This window comes from Notolepis coatsorum (genome assembly GCF_963971535.1).
Source record: "Notolepis coatsorum genome assembly, chromosome: 15".
NCBI classification, from domain to species: domain Eukaryota; kingdom Metazoa; phylum Chordata; class Actinopteri; order Aulopiformes; family Paralepididae; genus Notolepis; species Notolepis coatsorum.
In genome coordinates this window covers 47,875,854-47,897,707 of record NC_140179.1, presented here as the reverse complement: position 1 = coordinate 47,897,707, position 21,854 = coordinate 47,875,854, and the positions used below count along the sequence as shown (strand labels likewise).

General features: G+C 43.6%; 1 protein-coding gene across 1 annotated transcript in view; it reads right to left on the bottom strand.

Moving 5' to 3' along the window:
- Nucleotides 1-4,416: 4,416 nt before the first annotated feature.
- Nucleotides 4,417-21,854, bottom strand: part of LOC311242035 (ELKS/Rab6-interacting/CAST family member 1-like) — a gene marked incomplete at its 3' end in the record, with an annotated part of 153,137 nt that continues 135,699 nt past the window's right edge. The window contains exon 13 of the mRNA XM_084330990.1: nucleotides 4,417-4,467. Coding sequence (XP_084187116.1) covers nucleotides 4,417-4,467 — 51 coding nt within the window. The remainder of the gene's footprint in view (nucleotides 4,468-21,854) is intronic.

Sequence of the window (21,854 nt, the reverse complement as noted above, 5' to 3'; positions counted from 1 at the left end):
TTATTATTATTATTATTATTATTATTATTATTATTATTATTATTATTATTATTATTATTATTATTATTATTATTATTATTATTATTATTATTATTATTATTATTATTATAATAATAATAATAATAATAATAATAATAATTATTATTATTATTATTATTATTATTATTATTATTATTATTATTATTATTATTATTATTATTATTATTATTATTATTATTTTGCAACAAGATTGCCTGCATAGATCATAGCCTGCCTCAGACTGACTCAGTGTCCCGACTTGAGGAAAATCAGCATATCGATATTTCCGGGTGTCAGACAAGAACGCAGCCTGGTCACAATCGGTCCAAAGACTCACTTGGATGGTACCAATGTTGCCAGTATACAGAGGTACTGATGTGTCAGCTTTGCCAGCCTGGGGAATCTCCCCGCATTGACTTTCCACCAGTCAGCCAGATTCGTATTAAGGAATGGGGAATGGCTGTTACGCAAGGTGGCCGTATGCCGACCCGGCAAGCTTCTTGTGAGCAACACCACAGTGGTGACTCGCCAGTCCTCGTAATGTAGTGGCAAGTGACGGTAACATAGCTTTCGGTTGTCAGGGCAGTCCAGCTGTCTGTCGTCAATGCAACCTTGCTAGCAGTTGTAACGTTAGCTCGCTGTGCGAGCAACTCCAAACTTGTCATCGGTGTACCTCTTCTCGATGCGCAAGGTGATTGTGCCTCAGGATGGAATATGGAACACTGGCTCAAGCAGGTGCAATTTGCCGCAATCATTCACCATCAACCATACTGATCATGTCGTTTATTTTATTTTTTTTTTTTTTTTGGTCTTTTTCCCCCTCCATTTTCCTCCGATTTTCTCCCATCCCAATGTTAGTCGTATGCCAATTCCCAGTCCCTTCCTGGTCGCTGCGCACTTACCCCCCACAGTCAGATCATCTGGGAGAGTGGAGGCTACCACGTGCTTCCTCCGACACACGTCCAGCCAATCACCGCTTCTTTTCACCTGGCAGCGCGGATTCTCATTGAGAGGGCGTAGCGTGTGGGAGGACCACACTATCCCCCTCACGTCCAATCCGCGCTTAGCAGGCGCCCCGACCGAACTGTAGGAGTCGCTGTTTACAACGACCCGGACCCACCCCCCCAGCTTCTCCCACCCTCTGATACAGCCAATTGTATCAGTGCAGACGGCCAGCCAAGCTGGTGACAACCCCGGAGCTGTGAGCTGGATTCGAACAGGCAAATCCAGCTCAGCTCCGGGGCTGGTGACGAACGCAATCTCCGCTCGGCCACCTAACCGCCCTCTGATCATGTCGTTTTAAATAAATGCGCAGACTCGCGGCCTATGTATTTTTTTTGCCTGTTGTGGGTCACAGATCAAAATGGTCCCACACAACGCTTCTCTAATTTTGCTAGTTGCCGTCGCTTGTGTTTTTTTCCCTCGCTATTTTCCAGACTCAGAGGTGGTGGCCTCCTTGTAATAGTTATATTGTGCCCTCTATCTGTTCATTGAAACATGCTTTGAAAATACATCATTATACCAACAGCTACAATATAATAAGAGACAGACAACATGATGGCTAAACCTGGCTTTTCATCATTATCAAATCGCTGGGCGGAGGCGTATAAATATATCCACTGTGTGGATTATGTATTATTAACCCGCCACTCAAGAATAAGCTCAATACGCATGTTCCTAATGTAATTGGTGTTTGACAATGAGGTTTTATGACATATCATCACTGCCTACTGGCCTGGCATACTTATGGGAGCGCTCTAACTCGTTTTTACATTCTCTGTGGAGATTTTCTAAAACACTGTTTGTGTGGAAAGGATTTCTCTAAAAACAGGGGGGACTGTGTCTTCAGTAATATCCATGTAGCCACATGTGGACAGGGCCTTAAATAAAGTGAACTATTCATTTAAGTTGTATTGCTAGAGAACCATGTCATCCATGTTGGGCCCCGCTCCTTAGTTTAAGGAACACATGCTAATGAGGCGGCTGGGTGGCGCAGCGGACATTGCGTTCGTCACCAACGCAAGAGACACCGGGTTCGACTCCGGCCGTCGGCATTGCCTCCGGCTTGGGCCGGCCGTCATACTAACTCAATTGGCAGAGTTTTTTTTAATTTTTTTTATTATCTTTTCCCCCCTCCTTTTTTCCGATTTTTCTCCCATCCCACTGTTAGTCATTATGCCAATTCCCAACCCCCTTCCTGGTTGTTGTGCACCCCCCCCCTACTGTTGGTCCGGGAGGCCGGAGACTGTCGCATGCTTTCCTCCGACACATGTGCAGCCAGCCGGCAGCCAGCCTGGCAGCGCAGATTCTCACCGGGAGAGTGTAACGTGTGGAAGGTCACACTACCTCCCTCCAGATCCTACCCTCGCTGTGCAGGCGCCCCGACCGAACTGTAGGGGTTGCTGTCCACAACGCCCAGGACCCACCCTTCAGCTTCCCACCCCCTAACTCAGCCAAACGAGTTAGTATAGCGATCAGCCCAAGCCAAGGCAATGCTGATTCTCCGGGAGTCGAGACTGCAGCCTCTTGCATTGGTGACGAGCACAATCTCCGCTACGCCACCTGACCGCCCCAATTGGCAGAGTTAGCGGGTGGAAGTCGATGGGTGGTAATCTGGACGTTGTGGACAGCGACTCCTAAGTGGTCTGCACACGGCGGGCGACCGACGTCGCCTGGCAATGCGATCGCCTGTTGCTCAACGACAATCGCTTGCCCCCCAGGGGCGACCGTCGCTCTGTCTAGCTGGGGGTGTGGTTATTTGCTTCCCCCCGGGATATATAGGAGGACGGACCCGTTATGTTGTTGTGAAGCGAGCGTATTTAATAGCAGGTAGCTGTGTTGTGCGTTACGAGGGAGTATTAACCTGTAAAACCCATATTGAGCTGGAATGTAATTGCTGTAATTGCAAATCTGGTATGTCATAAATGTATAGATGTAGCAGTACTGTCTATCTGTATGTCATGTATGTCATATATGTTACGATGAATTGGAAATGGGGGACCCTGGTGTAAACAAGACGAAAGTCTTTCTCTGGTCTGCATCCCCTTAACAATTGTATGTATTGAGCTGTACTGTATTGTACCCATTCTGCAATCTGTTAATAAAGTTTTCATTCATTCATTCATTCATTCATTCATTCATTCATTCATTCATTCATTCAATGAAACCACCATATACGAATACAACCTCTCCTCATTCTTCCTGACATTACTGCATGCCTGATCGCTACTAAATAAGAACGATATTCCATTTGTTCCATCCAGTTTAATAAAGAAGAAAACAATATACAAATAAGTCTCGGACGACTGCAGGTGTATTTACAAGTAGCGTCTCAACTTCCTGTTCCGGTCGCTGCGCTACTGTGCAGGACCGTCTGTTATAGAGGCGCTGTCTAGATATTCTCTATCTCCCCCAGAGTCTTTAACATACTGTGTAAAGGCTGAGAAATAATAATAAACAAACACACAAAAACGTGGACAAATACCTGTATAACCCACACCCAGGCTATGTGACTATAAATCATGTGTCCATTATGTGACTAGCCCATGGAATAGTCCCTGTGCCAGGCAGGCACGCTGGTCGCCCTGGTGGATCGGCGTAAGTCCGCCCTAGGTGCAGGGGACGACACAGTGGGCCCCGGTGGGGGATCGGCTCCCGGGTCCGAACACACCGCCTGAAAAGGGTAAACTGGGATCGGCGGGGTTGGCGGCGCTCCAGGCTGTGAAGGTGCCATCCGGTGGCAGTGCTCGCAGTACCTCCGAGTGGCGCTGATGTCAGCCGACATGCCTGGCCAGAACACAGAGGATTCTGCGCGGGCGGTCATCATCGATACGCCCTGGTGGGCAGCGTGTAGGGCGCTCAGCACTTCTCTGCGGAGAGAGAGTGGTATAATCACCCTGTCCTTGTACAAGACCACCCCATCAGTTGATGTGATGTTCTCACGGTACTGGTGGAAGTCACGGATCGTCGTCGGCATCTCGAATTTTGAGTCGGGGATGCCGTCCGTCGCCATTTCCATTTGTTCCATCCAGTTTAATAAAGAAGAAAACAATATACAAATAAGTCTCGGACGACTGCAGGTGTATTTACAAGTAGCGTCTCAACTTCCTGTTCCGGTCGCTGCGCTACTGTGCAGGACCGTCTGTTATAGAGGCGCTGTCTAGATATTCTCTAGCTACGATACGTTCATTACCACCGATTGGACAAGTATTGTTATTGCAGCTGCTGAAAGCAGCTCACGGAAGATGCAAACATTTTTGTTCTCAACCATAATTTTCTTTGGACAATAAACCTTACAAACCTCGCTTCAAAATCTCCTGCCGTGTGTGTTCTCTCATTCATAACAATGGAGGCGATACAATTCTGTAGGTCGGCTCGCTAAAAAAATTGGTCGCCTGGCTAAAATCGCTCGCCGTGTGGAGACCCCTCTACAGGTCGGTTGGGGGACGCCTGCACAGCAGAGACAGGAAATGGCGGGGGTAGTAGTGTGAGCCTCCCACACGTTACACCTCGCCAATGAGAGTCCGCGCTGGCAGGGGAAAAGATGTGACAGGCTGGCTCCTTGTGTATCGGAGGGGACACGTGATGCAAGGCTTCTATCCTCCCTACAACCGGCCAGTGGGGGGCATATGCGAGCAACGTTCAAGACAGGGGAGGGGAGAATTGGCACAGCGGAATTGGGATGGGAGAAATATAGAAAAAGAGGAGAAAAAGTGGATCAAAAAAAAGAAACACATGCTAATGTGAATTGTGTGTGTGTGTGTGTGTTTTATGTGGAAGAGTTTGCTGGTACAGCGTGTCCGTAACGCTAGTTAGGTCGTTCCCTATAGGGTTGTTTCACACCACATAAGATTAGGGTAGACACTGGAGTCCATTAAAGACACGCACACACACACACACACACACACACACACACACACACACACACACACACACACACACACACACACACACACACACACACACACACACACTCTCTCTCACTCACAGACAGACAGATTCAGTACATACTGAATGCTCTCTCTCATACACACACACACACACACACACACACACCTATGAATGTACACACACATTCCTTAGAAAGTCAGTAGTGTTTGAATCATGCGAACATACTAAATGGAGCTCTACCGTTCAACGTGTGTGTGCATTTGAGTGTGCGTGTGTGCTTGTTGACCCCTGACCTCACTCAAGGACCTTTAATCAACCAGTCACAGATGAGGAAGTGACAGTTCGTCTTATCTGCTCTGGAGATGGCTGTAGTGACAGATCCGCTCCACACACACAAACACTGGCAAGTAAATGAGAGAGGGGGACAGAAAGGTGGGAATAGAGAGAAAGGGAGAGAGAGAGGGGGGAATGGAGAGGAAAGAGATAAAGGGGGGGAAGGGAGAGAGACACAGAGGGAGACAGAGAGATGGAGATAGAGGGGGCAGTAAGAGAGAGAGGGATAAAGAGAGAAAGAGAGGGGGAAGAGAGAGAGAGCGAGCAAACAACACAGGTCTTCTGAGCTACGGCTGAAAACAGTGGTGAAGCTGAACCCTTCTCAAACACGCACACATATATTAATAGTGTCATAGTAGCAGCTGTCTGTGGTTGGAATAACATAATGCCTCTGTGATCTGGTTTGGGGTCCAGGGTTGGAAAATAATGTTTTTCTCCTTCTCTCCTTCCTTCCTTCCCTCCATCCATCCAACTGTGTCCCCCCCACCCCCTCTCCTTCCATCTGTTCATCCATCTGATGACTAAGAGAAAAGGCTTCAATAATGTTATTTGTTCATGTATCTTTTTTCTTCACTCGCTCCATTCCTCCCCTTCTCTCTTTCTCCTTTCATGAATCCTTCTGTCTGTCTGTCTATCTCTCTCTCTCTCTCTCTCTCTCTCTCTCTCTCTCTCTCTCTCTCTCTCTCTCTCTCTCTCTCTATCTATCTATCTATCTATCTATCTATCTATCTATCTATCTATCTATCTATCTATCTATCTATCTATCTATCTATCTATCTATCTATCTATCTATCTATCTATCTATCTATCTCTCTATCTCTCTCTCTCTCTCTCTCTCTCTCTCTCTCTCTCTCTCTCTCTCTCTCTCTCTCTCTCTCTCTCTCTCTCTCTCTCTCTCTCTCTCTCTCTCAACTTTCTATTGTATAATGTATGCGTGACAGTTGGCTGTGGATTTGTTATTGATTGTTGAAATAAACAAAACTAAATTAAACCACGGTGCGTAACTGTTTGGAGACTCATCAGGGCACTTTATTAGTGACACCTGTTGCTTTGGCTACGGACAAACAAACAACAGCCTGCACATCGTCCATGACTTGTAAAAGTTCAGCATACCATGTCAAATATGTTACCATCAACTATACAGTATATCTATCTATCCCACTTCTCTCTCTCTCTCTCTCTCCCTATCTCTTTCTATCTAGCATCTACTAACACACTCATCTATCCATCTATCCATTAGGGGTGGACGGTATAAACGGTATGAATTTGCTCTACGGTATGGATTTTGACTATACCGTGTAACCGGTAGAGCAGCTCTAAAATAGCAATGATGTCGTCGTCATGTAACCACAGCGCGACTATTTCAATCGCATTTGCCCCTAAAAATAGATAGAATAGATAATAGATATGTGCAAACTGGAAAAAGTTATTTAGGAGGCTTCGCGCAGTGGGCGCACTGGGCGTGTCAACACGCAATTGTCATTTCATAATAAACACATATCACCGCGGCGCACAGCAAGTTTAAATTTCAGTTCCTGGCATTTTTAACCAGTGGAGAAAGGTAAGAGATCTTACCTATCGTTTTTCTTATATGAATTATTCTACGTTAACACTATGGGTGCCGAAATTCATGATATACCATGGGTTGCCAGCTCTATTTGTCTATGGATAAGTACCCCTTCTTTGCAGGGCTATAACTTTTTAAATTCTATTGCTACATTGCCATTATTAGGGCCCATTCAAAGTCCTATATGTATTGTTCATTGTGTAGCAACGTTAAACTTTTTCATTCACATATTCATAGTAAAGTATGGTCTAATGTATAAGTATGTTTTCATCTCTTTCTGCAGCTTTCTCCAGAACGTGATCTATAGCCCCAAATGCATTATATTGATGATGAAATACAGTTTGATGGCAATCGGGGCGATATAAAAAATTTCAATTGGACGTACTTCTAGAATGATCTACGTATGATCTGATGATGACCGGATGGGCGGGGGATCGTTTATAATTCCGTGGGCAGCGTTATATCATTCATCTAGTGTGGGTCATATGTTCATCATAACAGTTTATATGGAACACGTTCAAGAATAACGCTGAATCTTACCGGATATTCCTCGCGCCGTTGGACGATCAGCGTGGTGTAGACCGTTTTCGATTATGGGATGTTTATCCTGATGAACCATTTCCAGCTTGTATAATACTATATACGTCCAAATCATGTTGTTTATCGAGTTATTGGCAATGGATCGCTATATATTGTAACGAGCCAGAGTGCCGGCAGCCAAACCGAGTGCCCGGAAGTAATATGGCCGACCAGCACAACCTCCACAGCACTTCCTGTTTGGCGATTGCGCCGATCGGCCACCAGATGGCGCTCCTGAACCGCCAGAGAGCTCAGTGGGTCCTCCTGGTGGATCTCAGGCCAGCGGAGGGGAAATATGAATCCGATCACAGATTTTTGAAATATTGATATTAAAGACGCTGTAAAGCGTCCTTCGGCAACTTGAGCATGGCCGGGAATGACGCTGTAAAGCGTTTCCCGGCAGTTAAAGTGTTAATAAAACATACCTGGTGATCAACTACAGTTTGCTGTAAACATTATGATATGTGTGTAGTGTTATGATAACGACGGCTGCAGCGGGAGGAAGGCTGCAGCAGTGGATTTGCGAAATAGCATGCAGCTGCAGAGCCGCAGAGCCAGGGGCTCTTTCAGGTCTGGTCACAGGCCGCTCAACAGCGCCCCCCCACCCAACGGCTGAATTGCCCTGAATTGACCTGAAAGAGCCCCTGGCTCTGCGGCTCTGCAGCTACATATGCTTCTAGCAAAATCCAGCATCCAGCCCTGCTGTTTGCAATGGGAGCAGCACAGAGTCTCGACTCGGGACTTATTTTATTTGGAATATAATGACTTTATACGCAAAAGTAGCCTAGTTTTAAGTTAAAATATTATAAATCTACATGCCTTGAGGATGTCATTCTTTATATAGCCTGCCTATCAGGCAAAAAAAAATATTCTAACGGAAACACTGATACCGTGATATATACCGCTATGCTTCAAACTATCCATTCATCCATCCATTTTTGATTGATTGATTTATTCATTAAAGTTTATTTTGCAGTTTATTTCAAATATGCAACAACAACAACAACAAACAAACAGCAAGTACAGATATAGCCATAAGCCATTCAAAGATATACTTATATTAAAAAAAGTAAAGTAACAAAATGTTGTCATTTTGTGGGAAGAACTTATTTAATCCCACCCCTTTTTACTCGATATCATACTTTACTAATTTATAACTACCTGCTCTCTTTATGGTCAGACTTATGATGAAAAAAATTTACTTAGTTAACAAAGATGTTTTGATAAATTTTTTATTATTATTTGCCAAAACTGTAGATTACCCTGCATAGTTCACCTAGCCATTTTATATACAACTACATTATGCACATATATACATACATACATACATACTGTACATACATACATACATACACACACACACACACACACACACACACACACACACACACACACACACACACACACACACACACACACACACACACACACACACACACACATAGCCAGATATCAAACCCCTTCATCTCTGTACCTCTGGAAAACCATTTTACTATATTTTATTTTAAACAGTTTTTCCTTTAACACATTGAGTGCCACGCCCCTTCCGCAAAGTGACCCCTTCCTTGCCGAGTTGCTTCTGGTCAACGTGCAAAAAAAACAGATTTTTTTTTCATCCGTACATTTCCATTTTATATATGAATATAGTTTTGTACCCATTCTGCAATCTGTTAATAAAATTTTCATTCAATCAATCACCGTGCAGATTGATTGATTGAATGAACATTTTATTAACAGATTGCAGAATGGGTACAATACAGTATGGCTCAATACACACAATTGTTAAGGGGATGCAGACCAGAGAAAGACTTTCATCTTGTTTACATCAGGGTCCCCCATTTTCAATTCATAATGAATTGTAAGTAAGGGTGCAACTTGCTCCGTGCAATCCATTATTTGTGGATCTAGCCCTTTACTTTTCTTTTTTTTTAAACTTTGGCCATTCCCCTGGCTCTTTTATGTGTTTATCACATTTATTCTGGTCAAGGATGACCGACAGAAACAGGCTGAAAGGGTTCAGATGGGGGGGAAGACACTCTGGGAAAGGCACGGCTGCAGTCCGGGATTCGAACTCGCTAAACCCCAGATCCGTGACGAGCACGGTTGTCCACGGCGCCGAAATAGCGCTTGCGGTACGTGGTGAGCTACTGGAGCTCCCCTAGCCCTTTACTTTTCATGGTTGTTTGAATACTGTATCTTTTAAATTTAAATGTGACCCTTGTAACTCCCATCTCGCTTGTTGAACATTTGATTATTTTTGGCTTTATACATTTGTGCAGTTTGATACAGTATAATATCAGTACATTTGAATAATTTCTACTGTAAGAATAGTGAATGAGTATGGTCCAGATCAGTGGCGGCTGCTGACCAAATTTTTTGGTGAAGCACAAATTATTATATTATATGTTAAATTATATTTTTAAAACATCCCCCAATGTGTGTGGCAGTGGTGGCTGTGAGTTAAAAATATTGGGGAGGACGGGAGAGATAAAAAAAATTTAATAAAGAAGTCCAGACACACAGTGTGGTTATGAAGACAGCAGACAGACACTACAGTTAAAGACAACAGGCACTAGTAATAAATACCTTGGAGTAACTCTTGACACACACGCCTCACTTACAAACATCACGAGAGAGGAGGAGGAGGAGGGAGAGGAGGAGAGGGGAGGAGGAGGAGGAGGAGAGAGGAGAGGAGGGGGAGAGGAGGGGAGAGGAGGAGGGGAGGAGAGAGGAGGAGGAGGGAGAGGAAGAAGAGGAGGAGAGGAGATGTTGTACAGAACGCATCACCAGATCAATCTCAGATGCACATCACTCAGCACTATATAGAACTGAACGACACACACGTGTGTGCACACACACACACACACGCACACGCACACACGCACACACAGAGGCCAGGCCACAGCGGACCAAAATAAATCGCTCGTTATCCACAGAAAGGCAGAAAGCATACCAACGCAGTGAACGCATGCAGTAAAATACAGCCAATTAATTCATAATCAATACAGACCCGCCGCGCCCCACACAGCTACTAAATATAAATAAAAAAAAATCACTCACCATTGACGACGTTACAGGAAATAGTGTTCCTTGTAAATCGACTCCCTCCCATCTGATCACTTGTAAATTAAATCCATCCTTCGATATTTTCTGATGAAAAAGGTCTCCATTCATCTTCCCCAGCCAGCCCACTCAGAGCGAGACTAAGTCGGCCCGTCTGACCTGGTAGTCCGATAACCTTGGTCGTGTGGGTCTATCTTGGTAGGTTTCAATGCAACTCCCGGTTCTCCCTGGCCACAGGTAAACACATGTTTCGCGAATCCTCCCCCAAACTCCTTATACTATCTCCGATTACTGGAGATCACTGGTGATGACATCATCACAGTCACGCTGCGGTCCTAATGTTGGCGCAAAGTTTAATTTAGCCTACTGTGTTGTTACAGCTGTACTGTATTGTACCCATTCTGCAATCTGTTAATAAAATGTTCAATCAATCAATCAAACAGCCGGAGAACTTGATGACATCATCACAGTCACGGAGCTCTTCTCTGATTTGAGTGTCAGAACTTTGAGGGCTGTCAATCATTCAATCCCCGTTTGCGAGTGGCGTGCGCAATAATGCACGGGCGGGGCTTAGATGACTCAAATAGCCTATTTTGATTGGATAATAATCAACTAAGATCAACCCGTGCACTATAAGTTGCACTATAGTGATTGACAGCTCGCCATCACTGCAGTTATGTGATGAGCAGGCCTGATCAGAGAGCTCAGAGCTGTCACTTGGCCATTTTTGAAGAAAAAAATGAATTCACTGGCATTTTTTACAGAGGAAAACATTTCTAATAAAATAAATAAATAAATAATAATAATAATTAAAAAAAATATATATATATATGTAAATTAATAATAATTATGAGTGCATTTGTGCTTCACGTGTTGTCATTGAATAACCTCCACTGGTCCAGATATATATCTAACCTTGTGAATGATGTGCACAGCTCTTTTCTGGAGGATAGTTAAATAATTTGTAATTATTTCCCCAGACTTCAACGCAGTAGGTTAAATATGGTGAAACTAGTGAACAGTAGAAAATGTGGAGTGATTTGTGATCCAGGACCTCCTTTGCTTTGTTTATAAGTGTTTATCTGTACACGGATATCTTTCCTACAATTTACAAACAGCATTTTTTTTGTCTTGGATAAGTTTAATGACAATACTTGTAATCAAATTTTAAGTTGAATAATTTCCTTTGTGACGTCCTCCTGCAATTTATTTAAATGATCCCCAGAACAGAAAATATTTGTATCATCAGCAAACAAAAAATATTTCAATAATTTTTACACTTTACATATGTCGTTAATATACAGTATGAACAATTTCGGCCCCAACACTAACCCCTGGGGGACACCACAAGCAATGTCCAGACCCAATGAAGAGCAATCACCCAGTTTCACATACTGCTGTCTTAGGGCTGGGCGATATGACCAAAAACGTTATCGCGATAAAATTATAAAATTATTTTCATATAATTCGATATCGATAATTATCGTCGATATAATGTCTGTCAAGTTTTAATTAACTTCTTATGCTGCTGCGAATGTCTCGAGTCGAGTTGATGTCGTCATCAGTCCGCACACGTTAGCAGTTAGCCGACAAGCGGAGTATCTCATGACAATGTAATAAATATGACACTAAAATACTCTCTTCCGCCACAATATATTGAAATGACGTCCACTGTATACCCCACACTACTATAAACGTGGCCTCAGAATTCACGCCACACACATACTCGGCACGTAAATATATAAAACAGCGCCGTGCAAGCTAGTTATCCTAGCCAGCCTGTTGTTTCTAAGCGAATGTCTCGAGTCGAGTTGATGTCGTCATCAGTCCGCGCACGTTAGCAGTTAGCAGACAAGCGGAGTATCTCATGACAATGTAATAAATATGACACTAAAATACTCTCTTCCGCCACAATATATTGAAACGACGTCCAGTGTATACCCCACACTACTATAAACGTGGCCTCAGAATTCACGCCACACACATACTCGGCACGTAAATATATAAAACAGCACCGTGCAAGCTAATTAGCCTAGCAAGCCTTGTTGTTGAGTGAGTCCTACCTCTGGGTCTCCTTCCGGGTCTCCTTCGCTCTCGGCCATCTCCTTCACTGATTGGTTGTTAGTGTGTGTGCTCATATCCAAGCTTGGAAAATCGATATATCGAAACTTTGCGACCACGTTTCATGTTTATTTCGAGGAAATAATTTATCGCGATAGTTATCGTTATCGTTTTATCGCCCAGCCCTATGCTGTCTCTTATTTAGATTTAGATTTGAGATTAGATTAGATTTTTTAATCCTGTCTAGCACTACTCCCCTGATGCCATACCTTTCCAATTTGTTATGGTTAATTGTGTAAAATTCTTTTTTTAAGTAAATAAATACTCCAATTACATATTGTTTTTTTGTCTATGGCATTTGTGATTTCCTCTATTGATTATATTATTGCCAGTGAAGTTGATCTGTTTGCACTGAACCCCTATTGGCTATTAGAGAGTAGTTGAAAGCATCTAACCTGTTGTTAAAGAGTTTTTCCAGTATTTTAGAGAATTGTGGAAGTAAAGATACAGGTCTGTAGTTTGTGAAGTGGTGTTTGCTCACAGTTTTATACAGAGGTATGACTTTAGCTATTTTAATTTAATCTGGAAATGATCCAGTTTGAACTCACCCACCTACTCATCCAGTCATTCTTCTATCCATCCATCCATCCATCCATCCATCCATCCATCCATCCATCCATCCATCCATCCATCCATCCATCCATCCATCCATCCATCCATCCATCCATCCATCCATCCATCCATCCATCCATCCATCCATCCATCCATCCATCCATCCATCCATCCATCCATCCATCCATCTATCCATTCCAGTCAGTCATTCCTCAGCAGTTCTCTCTCTACCCTAAATAGAACGCTTTGTTTTTGTTTCTGTCTGTTATTCACTCGTTTCTCATACCCTCCTTTACTCACCTCCTGTTTTACAACCTTCCGTCTCTTCCTCCCTCCCTCTCTCCATCCCTCTCTCCAGCCATCCTTCCCGTCCCCTGCCTTTCTCTTTTCTCAAATACATTTCTTGTCCTCCACCTCTCCCTTCTCACTCTATCCTTCTCACCATCTATTCATCTGCTCCTTTCTCCCATCAATCCCTCCTTCCTATTTTCTCTGTTCATCCCTCCTTCCATCCATCCATCCATCCATCCATCCATCCCTCCCTCCTTTATGGTAGGCAATGTTTTAACAATAATGTTTTTCTTAGTTCACCACGTCATACCTTCTCTACCTTCCTCTTCTCCTCACTTCATCCCCTGTTTCCCTCCCTCCCTCCATCAATCCTCCACCTCTCCCTTCCTCCCTCTATTTTAAAGGGAGTGCTTATGTTCTTCCTGTGCCCCAGGGCAGTCTAGTCAATACTGGTGAACATGCGCCTCTCTCTTCCTAGAACTATAATGCATAGAGATGTCACCTGGATGTAGAATGTGGGACTCATCCATAGATAATTAATGAAAGGTTTCTTTAAATGTTACTTGTCCTTTCGGACAAGTTATGTTTTTGTAGGTTTTTATTGATTTTTGCTACCGGGCAGTCCGGTAGAGAGAGAGAGAGAGAGAGAGAGAGAGAGGAGGAATGGGAGACAGACCGGGGAAGACATTCGGCAAAGATCACCGGGTCCGGGAGTCGAACCCGGGTCGGCCGCGTTGCACCGCAGTGCTGTATGCGGTGCGCCACTCGGGGCGCCCTAATGAAAGGTTTCTGACTTACTACTGCAACAACAACAACAAGATAGTTAGTTGTCATACCTAATTTCAGTATTATTGCCAACATGTCTGAACTAGATCCAGAATATTCTTAGGTTTCCTCCCACATCATAAAGCACATGCATGCTATTAGGTACATACTCCTATCAATGTCCACCAAGGCACTTCTGACTGTCCTGCCCCCTCTCTCTCTCTCTCTCTCTCTCTCTCTCTCTCTCTCTCTCTCTCTCTCTCTCTCTCTATCTCTATCTCTATCTCTATCTCTCTCTCTCTCTCTATCCATGTCTTTCTCTTGGTGTATGTGTATCTCTCCTTGTCTGTCTGTCTGTCTCTCTCTCTATCTCTCTCTATCTTTCTATCTATCATCCACTAACACACCCATCTATCCATTCTCTCTCTCCTTGTCTTTCTCTCTCTCTCTCCTTCTCCTTGTCTTTATCTTGGTCTCTCTCTATCTTTCTGTTGGTAAAGGGAAAGGTACAGTGCTGCCTCTACTAATGTTCTGTGACCCATTGCCAGCCCCTTGCTGGAAATGACTGGACCTATTTAAAAACATGTTAGCCACCCCCTGTGTGTGTGTGTGTGTGTGTGTGTGTGTGTGTGTGTGTGTGTGTGTGTGTGTGTGTGTGTGTGTGTGTGTGTGTGTGTGTGTGTGTGTGTGTGTGTGTGTGTGTGTGTGTGTGTGTGTGTGTGTGTGTGTGTGTGTGTGTGTGTGTGTGTGTCTTGTAGGTTTGTGAGCAAAAGAGATACTGTGTCTCTCGCAAGAAAGTGCGAACTCCTCCTCAGTGTGTGTGAAAGGAGTGGTTGTAATGAAGCTGGTTGCTTGTTGCCAGGAAGCATGTTATAAATTAGGGATATCTCTGGTCCTGGACACACTAACAGGGTCTGGAAAAATACTCTGTGTGTTTGTGAGTGTTTTATCAAAGTCAAAGTCAACTTTATTGTCATTTCCCATTATGTGCAAGACATACAGAGAAATTAAATTGCGTTCCCCCTTCCCACGGTGTATATAAAAAGATTGAATATAAACATAAAGTAACATATAGGACACAATGTACACACACAATATACAGGACTATATACAATATAAACAGTAGCTAAAAATTAAATGAATGAGTGAAATAAATATAGAGGTAAAAGAGAACTTAGTGCATATCTTCTAGCAGCAGTGGTACATAGTAAATATTAGCCCCTTCCGTGACTGCGATGTGCAAGCCAGGGGCTTTTGAATCCGCAGTCACTCGCAGCTCCATAGCTCGCAGGCTAATTTGGACCACCAAGCACTGCTTATAAGCTCGGGTGGGTCCGAAATATATCAGATATGAATTTCAAAGGTACCCAGCGTACAATTAGGGGTTCACACACAGCCGCGCCGGGGTCTGAAAGCTCGGAGTTGCTAATAAACATTTTAAATAATTTTATAAAACGAGTGGTACTCACAGAGCGAGCCGTGTATTTCCGGCGTTGGGTGCATGATGCGCATGCGCTGTTGCGCTGTGATCACAGCGCAGGCGCACCAGGCAGCCAAATACGGAAATACACGGCTCGCTCTGTGAGTACCACTCGTTTTATAAAATTATTTAAAATGTTTATTAGCAACTCCGAGCTTTCAGACCCCGGCGAGGCTGTGTGTGAACCCTCTATCTCTCTCTCTCTCTCTCTCTATAGACCGGTATATCTCTCTCGATAGACCGGTCTATCCTACATTACGCGCAACCAATGAGTCTATCTGACGGCCACTGACTGGTTTAATGGACCTGAACGGTCAGGTCTGGTGTGGGGTGCTAATCGATTGTCGTTGAGCGACAGCCGATCGAATTGCCAGGCGACGTCGCTCGCCCGCCCGCCCACCATGTGCTTTTGACTTTAAGATCGGGTTCTATATGAGGGGAGGGGGGTGTGTTGAGTGACAGAGCACAGGGTGAGGACAGACATTACTAGATCAAATACCTAGCTGATCGGACACAAACACACATGCACACTCTTCTCTCTTCCTGCCACGTCCCACCTCCCTCTTCCTCCCCTGTCCCACCTCCCTCCCCCATTCCACCTCCCACTCCCTCCCCCATTCCACCTCCCACTCCCTCCCCCGTCCCACCTCCCTCCCCCATTCCACCTCCCTCTCCCTCCCCCGTCCCACCTCCCTCTCCCTCCCCCGTCCCACCTCCCTCTCCCTCCCCCGTCCCACCTCCCTCTCCCTCCCCCGTCCCACCTCCCTCTCCCTCCCCCGTCCCACCTCCCTCTCCCTCCCTTGTCCCACCTCCCTCTCCCTGAAATGACAGCACTATGTTATTAATGAAATTAATTAATATTATCAACAAAAGCAACGGAATTGCTTCTGTATACACATTTATAAAACGAGGCATATTTTGCCAGAACATAAAAGAATTCAAGAAAATGCGTTCAAGCGCGGTTTTCAAGATAAAAAAAATAGACTTTTAATGGGAAGGGTGTGCTTGCACATTTGAACAGTTTCATGATACGTGGCTACATTGTGCTGAGAAAGAGGCGATTTTATTAATGTCAGTGCCGAAAATCCGGCCGCACAGAGTTCAAAACCAAGCTAAAAACCCACCTGTTCACAATTGCCTTCACGCAACACGGCCCCGCTCCCAATTAGCCCACCCCTGACTCTTTTAAGCCACAGATTCCGTTGTTTTGTTTTGTTGTTTGTTTGTTTTGTTTGTTAATTTCAACCACTTCATCCAATTGGACAGCACCTTGCTTCCTCGCGGCCCAATGCACATCGTCAGGCTTTTTTTTTTTTGTCAGGCGACCGATTTTTTAAGCCAAATATCACTTCAATCCTATTAAGTTAGTTCAAGTTAGTTATTCATTTATATGTGCTATTTATGAGAGGGCTAACTTGTTGCAAAATAATAATGATAATAATAATAGCCTCATTAAAATACTATTGTTGCTTCGATTGTTTTCAGCGTTTTATGTGCATAATCTGTTATTTAGTTTGAAATGTTCGTTGAAATAAGTAGATTTTTCGTTTTTGTTTATTTATTAAGTTAATATAAAACCATATAGTCACATTTTAGAATACAATAGAATCGAATTTTACAATACAACTAGAAACACTGTCCTGGCCTGCTTCTAAGTTCAGTGGCCTGACCAAAAAAAATACTAACACAATTGGCAGTGTTAGGGGTGGGAAAGCCAGTGGGTGGGGATTGGACGTTGTGGACAGCGACTCCTAAAGGTCGGTTGGTGCGCCTGTACAGCAGAATCAGGAAGTATCGGGGGCAGCGTGAGCCTCCCACGCGTTACTCCTCGCCACTGAGAGATCGCGCTGTCTGGTGAAAAGATGCGACAGCTGCCTCCTCGTGTACCGGAGGGGACACGTGATGCAAGACTTGGTCCTCACTGCAGCCGACCAGTGGGAGGCATAGTCTAGCAACGTTCGAGACAGGGGAGGGGAGAATTGAAGGAAGAATTGGTGAGGCGAAATTGGGATGGAATTTTTTTTTTTACAGATCGGATCGGGAAAGATCGGTATCGGTAGATACTCAAAATCTCGGGATCGGATCGGGAGCAAAAAAATGTGATCGGGACATCCCTAGTCTTAAGTAATGATAATCCTAAGTAATGAGCGTTACTTGTCCCCGGTTAGCCTATGCAGATCATAGATGTATGTGTGGAATGAAAATAATGAACTAGTCTACATCATGTGATTTTTGTCTGTAACCGGTGTCTGCCTCAGTTTGCCAGCAGGCCGTGGAGAGCTAGGGTGTGTTCTGTTTACGTCTTTCACATCCTCGTCCACTCCCTTTAAGTGAGCCCCCTATAGTTAAAGTTCAAGTTCTTTATTTGTCAAATACACAACAATACAGAGGGCATTGCCGGTAATGAAATTCTTGTGTTTCGAGCTCAGACTCAACAGTGCACAATTACTAAACATCAATGAATACAAGAATGGTAACAATAGGTGATAGTAGTAACATCAAAATAAAATATAAAATGAGGTAAGATAAAATATTTACAGAAAGTGTCTTGCGTGTAGTGTATGTGCATGATAATATAGACCTGGATAGTGAGGTTTCACTGTGACCCCCCATTGCAGCTGACCAGTGAAGCTCAACCTATCGGTACTGACGGTCATCCTGCATTGTGTAGGTTCACAATCTTTGACAGAGTTATATACTATTACTTATTGTTTTTACTGTTACAATCAACGTTTTCATATCGTAATCTCTCCAAATTTACATAACTACTACAATACCCATGAGCCTTGGCAATCTTTGACCAATTATAAGCGCACAACTGCTCTTTATTTACATATATATACACATGATGCAGACAGGACGCTCTCCCACAATATTCCCACATAAAGAGAAGAGGCAGGACTACCAGTGTGCTCCAGTACACAGTTTCAATTCAAGATTGATTTCCTACTCTGAGAACCTGGAGAAAATGAAGGTGTGGAAACTTCTGGGAATGACTTGAACCTATAGTGTAGTAACAGGAGGTGTGCACTCGTTCTGTTGCAGATAAAAAAAAAGTCTGATATAGTTTACAATTATTAGACGGTCTAATAAATCTGATTTGTTTCTGCAGACCCCTTGTACTAGAAACGTTTATTACACAAAGTTACAGATAATATCAATACAGACAGAAGATCAGATAAAAAAAACTTTGTAGACTCGTATGCGTTTTGAGACACTGTACACATAAAACATTTAAAAAGACAATTTACACTATTATTACAACTTTCTGCGTGGAGTTTGAACGGGATTCCTGTGTTTGGTGTGGGTTTCCTCTGGGTACTCTGGTTTCCTCCCACACCATAAAAGAACCTAGGTACATACTCCTGCCATTTCCCTTGACCAAGGCACTGAGATTAGAACTGGAGTTGGTCCCAAGGCGCCCGTCTGTTGCTGCTCAACACAAGTAGTTAGGATGGGTCAAATGCAGAAGGATAATTTCCCCATGGGGACTAATTAAGTGTACTGTAACTTCAAGGTGCTGTAAGTGGTATTTATTTGTTAAAATAAGTGGTCTACATGTTAAAATAATAACTCTACATTTACATTTGCTGGTATCCCATTCCCACTTTATCAGGAGAGAGAACCCTAGATAATTTTTACTTATTTCAAAAAATCTTGCCAAGTCAAAGTTGCTTACTGCACTGGTAGATTATTTTACTTGTACATAGGTAGGGGGTTCCATAGGTAGGGGGTTCCATAGGTAGGGGGTTCCAAAGGTAGGGGGTTCCATATAGTGTTCCATAGGTAGTGTGTTCCATAGCTAGGGTGTTCCATAACTGCGGTGTTCCATAGGTAGGGTGTAGTTTCCTTGTTCTTATTTTTTGTTAACATCAGTCCACATCTTAAGAGGACTGTAGCTCTCTCTCTCTCTCTCTCTCTCTCTCTCTCTCTCTCTCTGCGCTCTCGCTCGCTCTCTCTCTCTCTCTCTCTCTCTCTCTCTCTCTTGTGTTAAAGTGCTGATAAGACAAAATGCCATTCATAATGGGGTAGTGGAAACAAGTCTGAGTGAAAGGGGATGTTGCCTCTCCCCAAGGTGTGTGTGTGTGTGTATATGTCCATGTGTGTCCTTGTCTTTCTCTCTGTGTGTGTGTGTGTGTGTGTGTGTGTGTCCGTGTCCGTGTGTGTGTGTGTATGGTCCCCAGAGTGTCTGTAGTATTTATGCCCGAGACAGACCAAGCAGACAGGACCTAACTCATCAGGGGACCTCTCTCTGTCTCTCATTGATTCTCTCTCTCTCTCTTTCTCTCTCTCTCTCTCTCTCTTTCTCTCTCTCTCTCTCTCTCTCTCTCTCTCTCTCTCTCTCTCTCTCTCTCTCTCTCTCTCTCTCTCTCTCTCTCTCTCTCTCTCTCTCTCTCTCTCTCTCTCTCTCTCTTCTCTCTCTCTCTCTCTCTCTCTCTCTGTCTCTCTTCCTAATTCTTTCACACTCTTTTCTCACCATTTTCTCTCCTGTTCTCACGCATTGTAGTCACACACATGGGGTTCGTAGGCCCTTTTCGCAGCAGACATTTTGACATGTCATCGCAGGGTGAGCACAGGTGTCCTTAATAACATTAGTTATGGTTCCATTCCAATTTCGGTGTGTGCGGGGAGCCGGGGCCCCGGTATTGTGCATGCCGTCTCACTGGAACGGTCCTGGCGCACCTAAATGGAATGGAACCCTAATTCATGTATTAACTACACCTGTGTTTACCCTGCGATGACACATCAAAATGGCCGCTGTGAAAAGGGCCTATTGTGACAACGCAAAATGGATGTTAAGTTTAGGGTCACTATAAGGAAACAAGCACACGTGGTTTAGCTGGTGGTTTAGTAGCAGGGTTCAGGTCTGTTCCTCTTGCAGGCACATGGATGCATAAATCGTACAATTTATGCCTCACATGTAAGGCTCCAACCTGCTCGTTGGGAGTGGTTAGAGGTTCAGTGTCTTTCACTTCGGTACACTGTGGGGAGCAAACCGGGAACCTTCAGATTACTAGACGACCTGCTCTACCTCCTGAGACACTGCTAACCCTATCCTTCAGATTACCAGACCACCACTCTACCTCCTGAGACACTGCTAACCCTAATCTTCAGATTACCAGACCACCACTCTACCACCTGAAACACTGCTAACACTGACCTTCAGATTACCAGACCACCACTCTACCACCTGAAACACTGCTAACACTGACCTTCAGATTACCAGACGACCTGCTCTACCTCCTGAGACACTGCTAACACTGACCTTCAGATTACCAGACGACCTGCTCTACCTCCTGAGACACTGCTAACACTGACCTTCAGATTACCAGACAACCTGCTCTACCTCCTGAGACACTGCTAACACTGACCTTCAGATTACCAGACCACCACTCTACCTCCTGAAACACTCCTTTTCTCTCTCTTTTTCTCTCCCTCCCTACTCTCTCTATCCCCATTTCTTAATCTTCCCATCCTCCCTCTCCCCTACCCCTCTCCCTCAATCCTTTCTCTATTTTTCTTTCTCTATCACTTTTTTTTTATCTCTCTCTCTCTTTCTAACTCTCTCTGGTCCCTACTCCCTAATAATAATAATTTATGTTTAAGATAGTTAATAATTCATCACAAATGGTTTTGTTCACCTTTTACCATGTCCACACACACACACTACAGACTCATGCACACCACATCACTTTCATTCATTAATGTTTATTTGACTGCGTCTCACTGATGTTCATGATACTCTCTGATATATATATATATATATATATATATTTATATATACATATATTATACTGTATATGTATCTCCCTATATATATTTCCCTCTCTTTCTCTCTATATATATATATATATATATATATATATATATATTTCCCTCTCTTTTTCAGCATCTCTCTCTCTCTATATATATATATATATATACAGTATACCGGTATATATATTTATATGTACACATATATATATTTCCCTCTTTCTCTATCTCTCTCTCTCTCTCTCTATATATATATATATCTTCTCTTCCCTCTCTTTTCAGCCTCTCTCTATCTCTGTCTCACTCTCTCTGTGTTATCTCTCTCTTCCTCTATCTCTATGTCTATCTTCCTCTCTCTCTATGTCTCTCCCTTTCTCTCTCTCTGTGTTATCTCTATCTTCCTCTATGTCTATCTTCCTCTCTCTATGTCTCTCCCTTTCT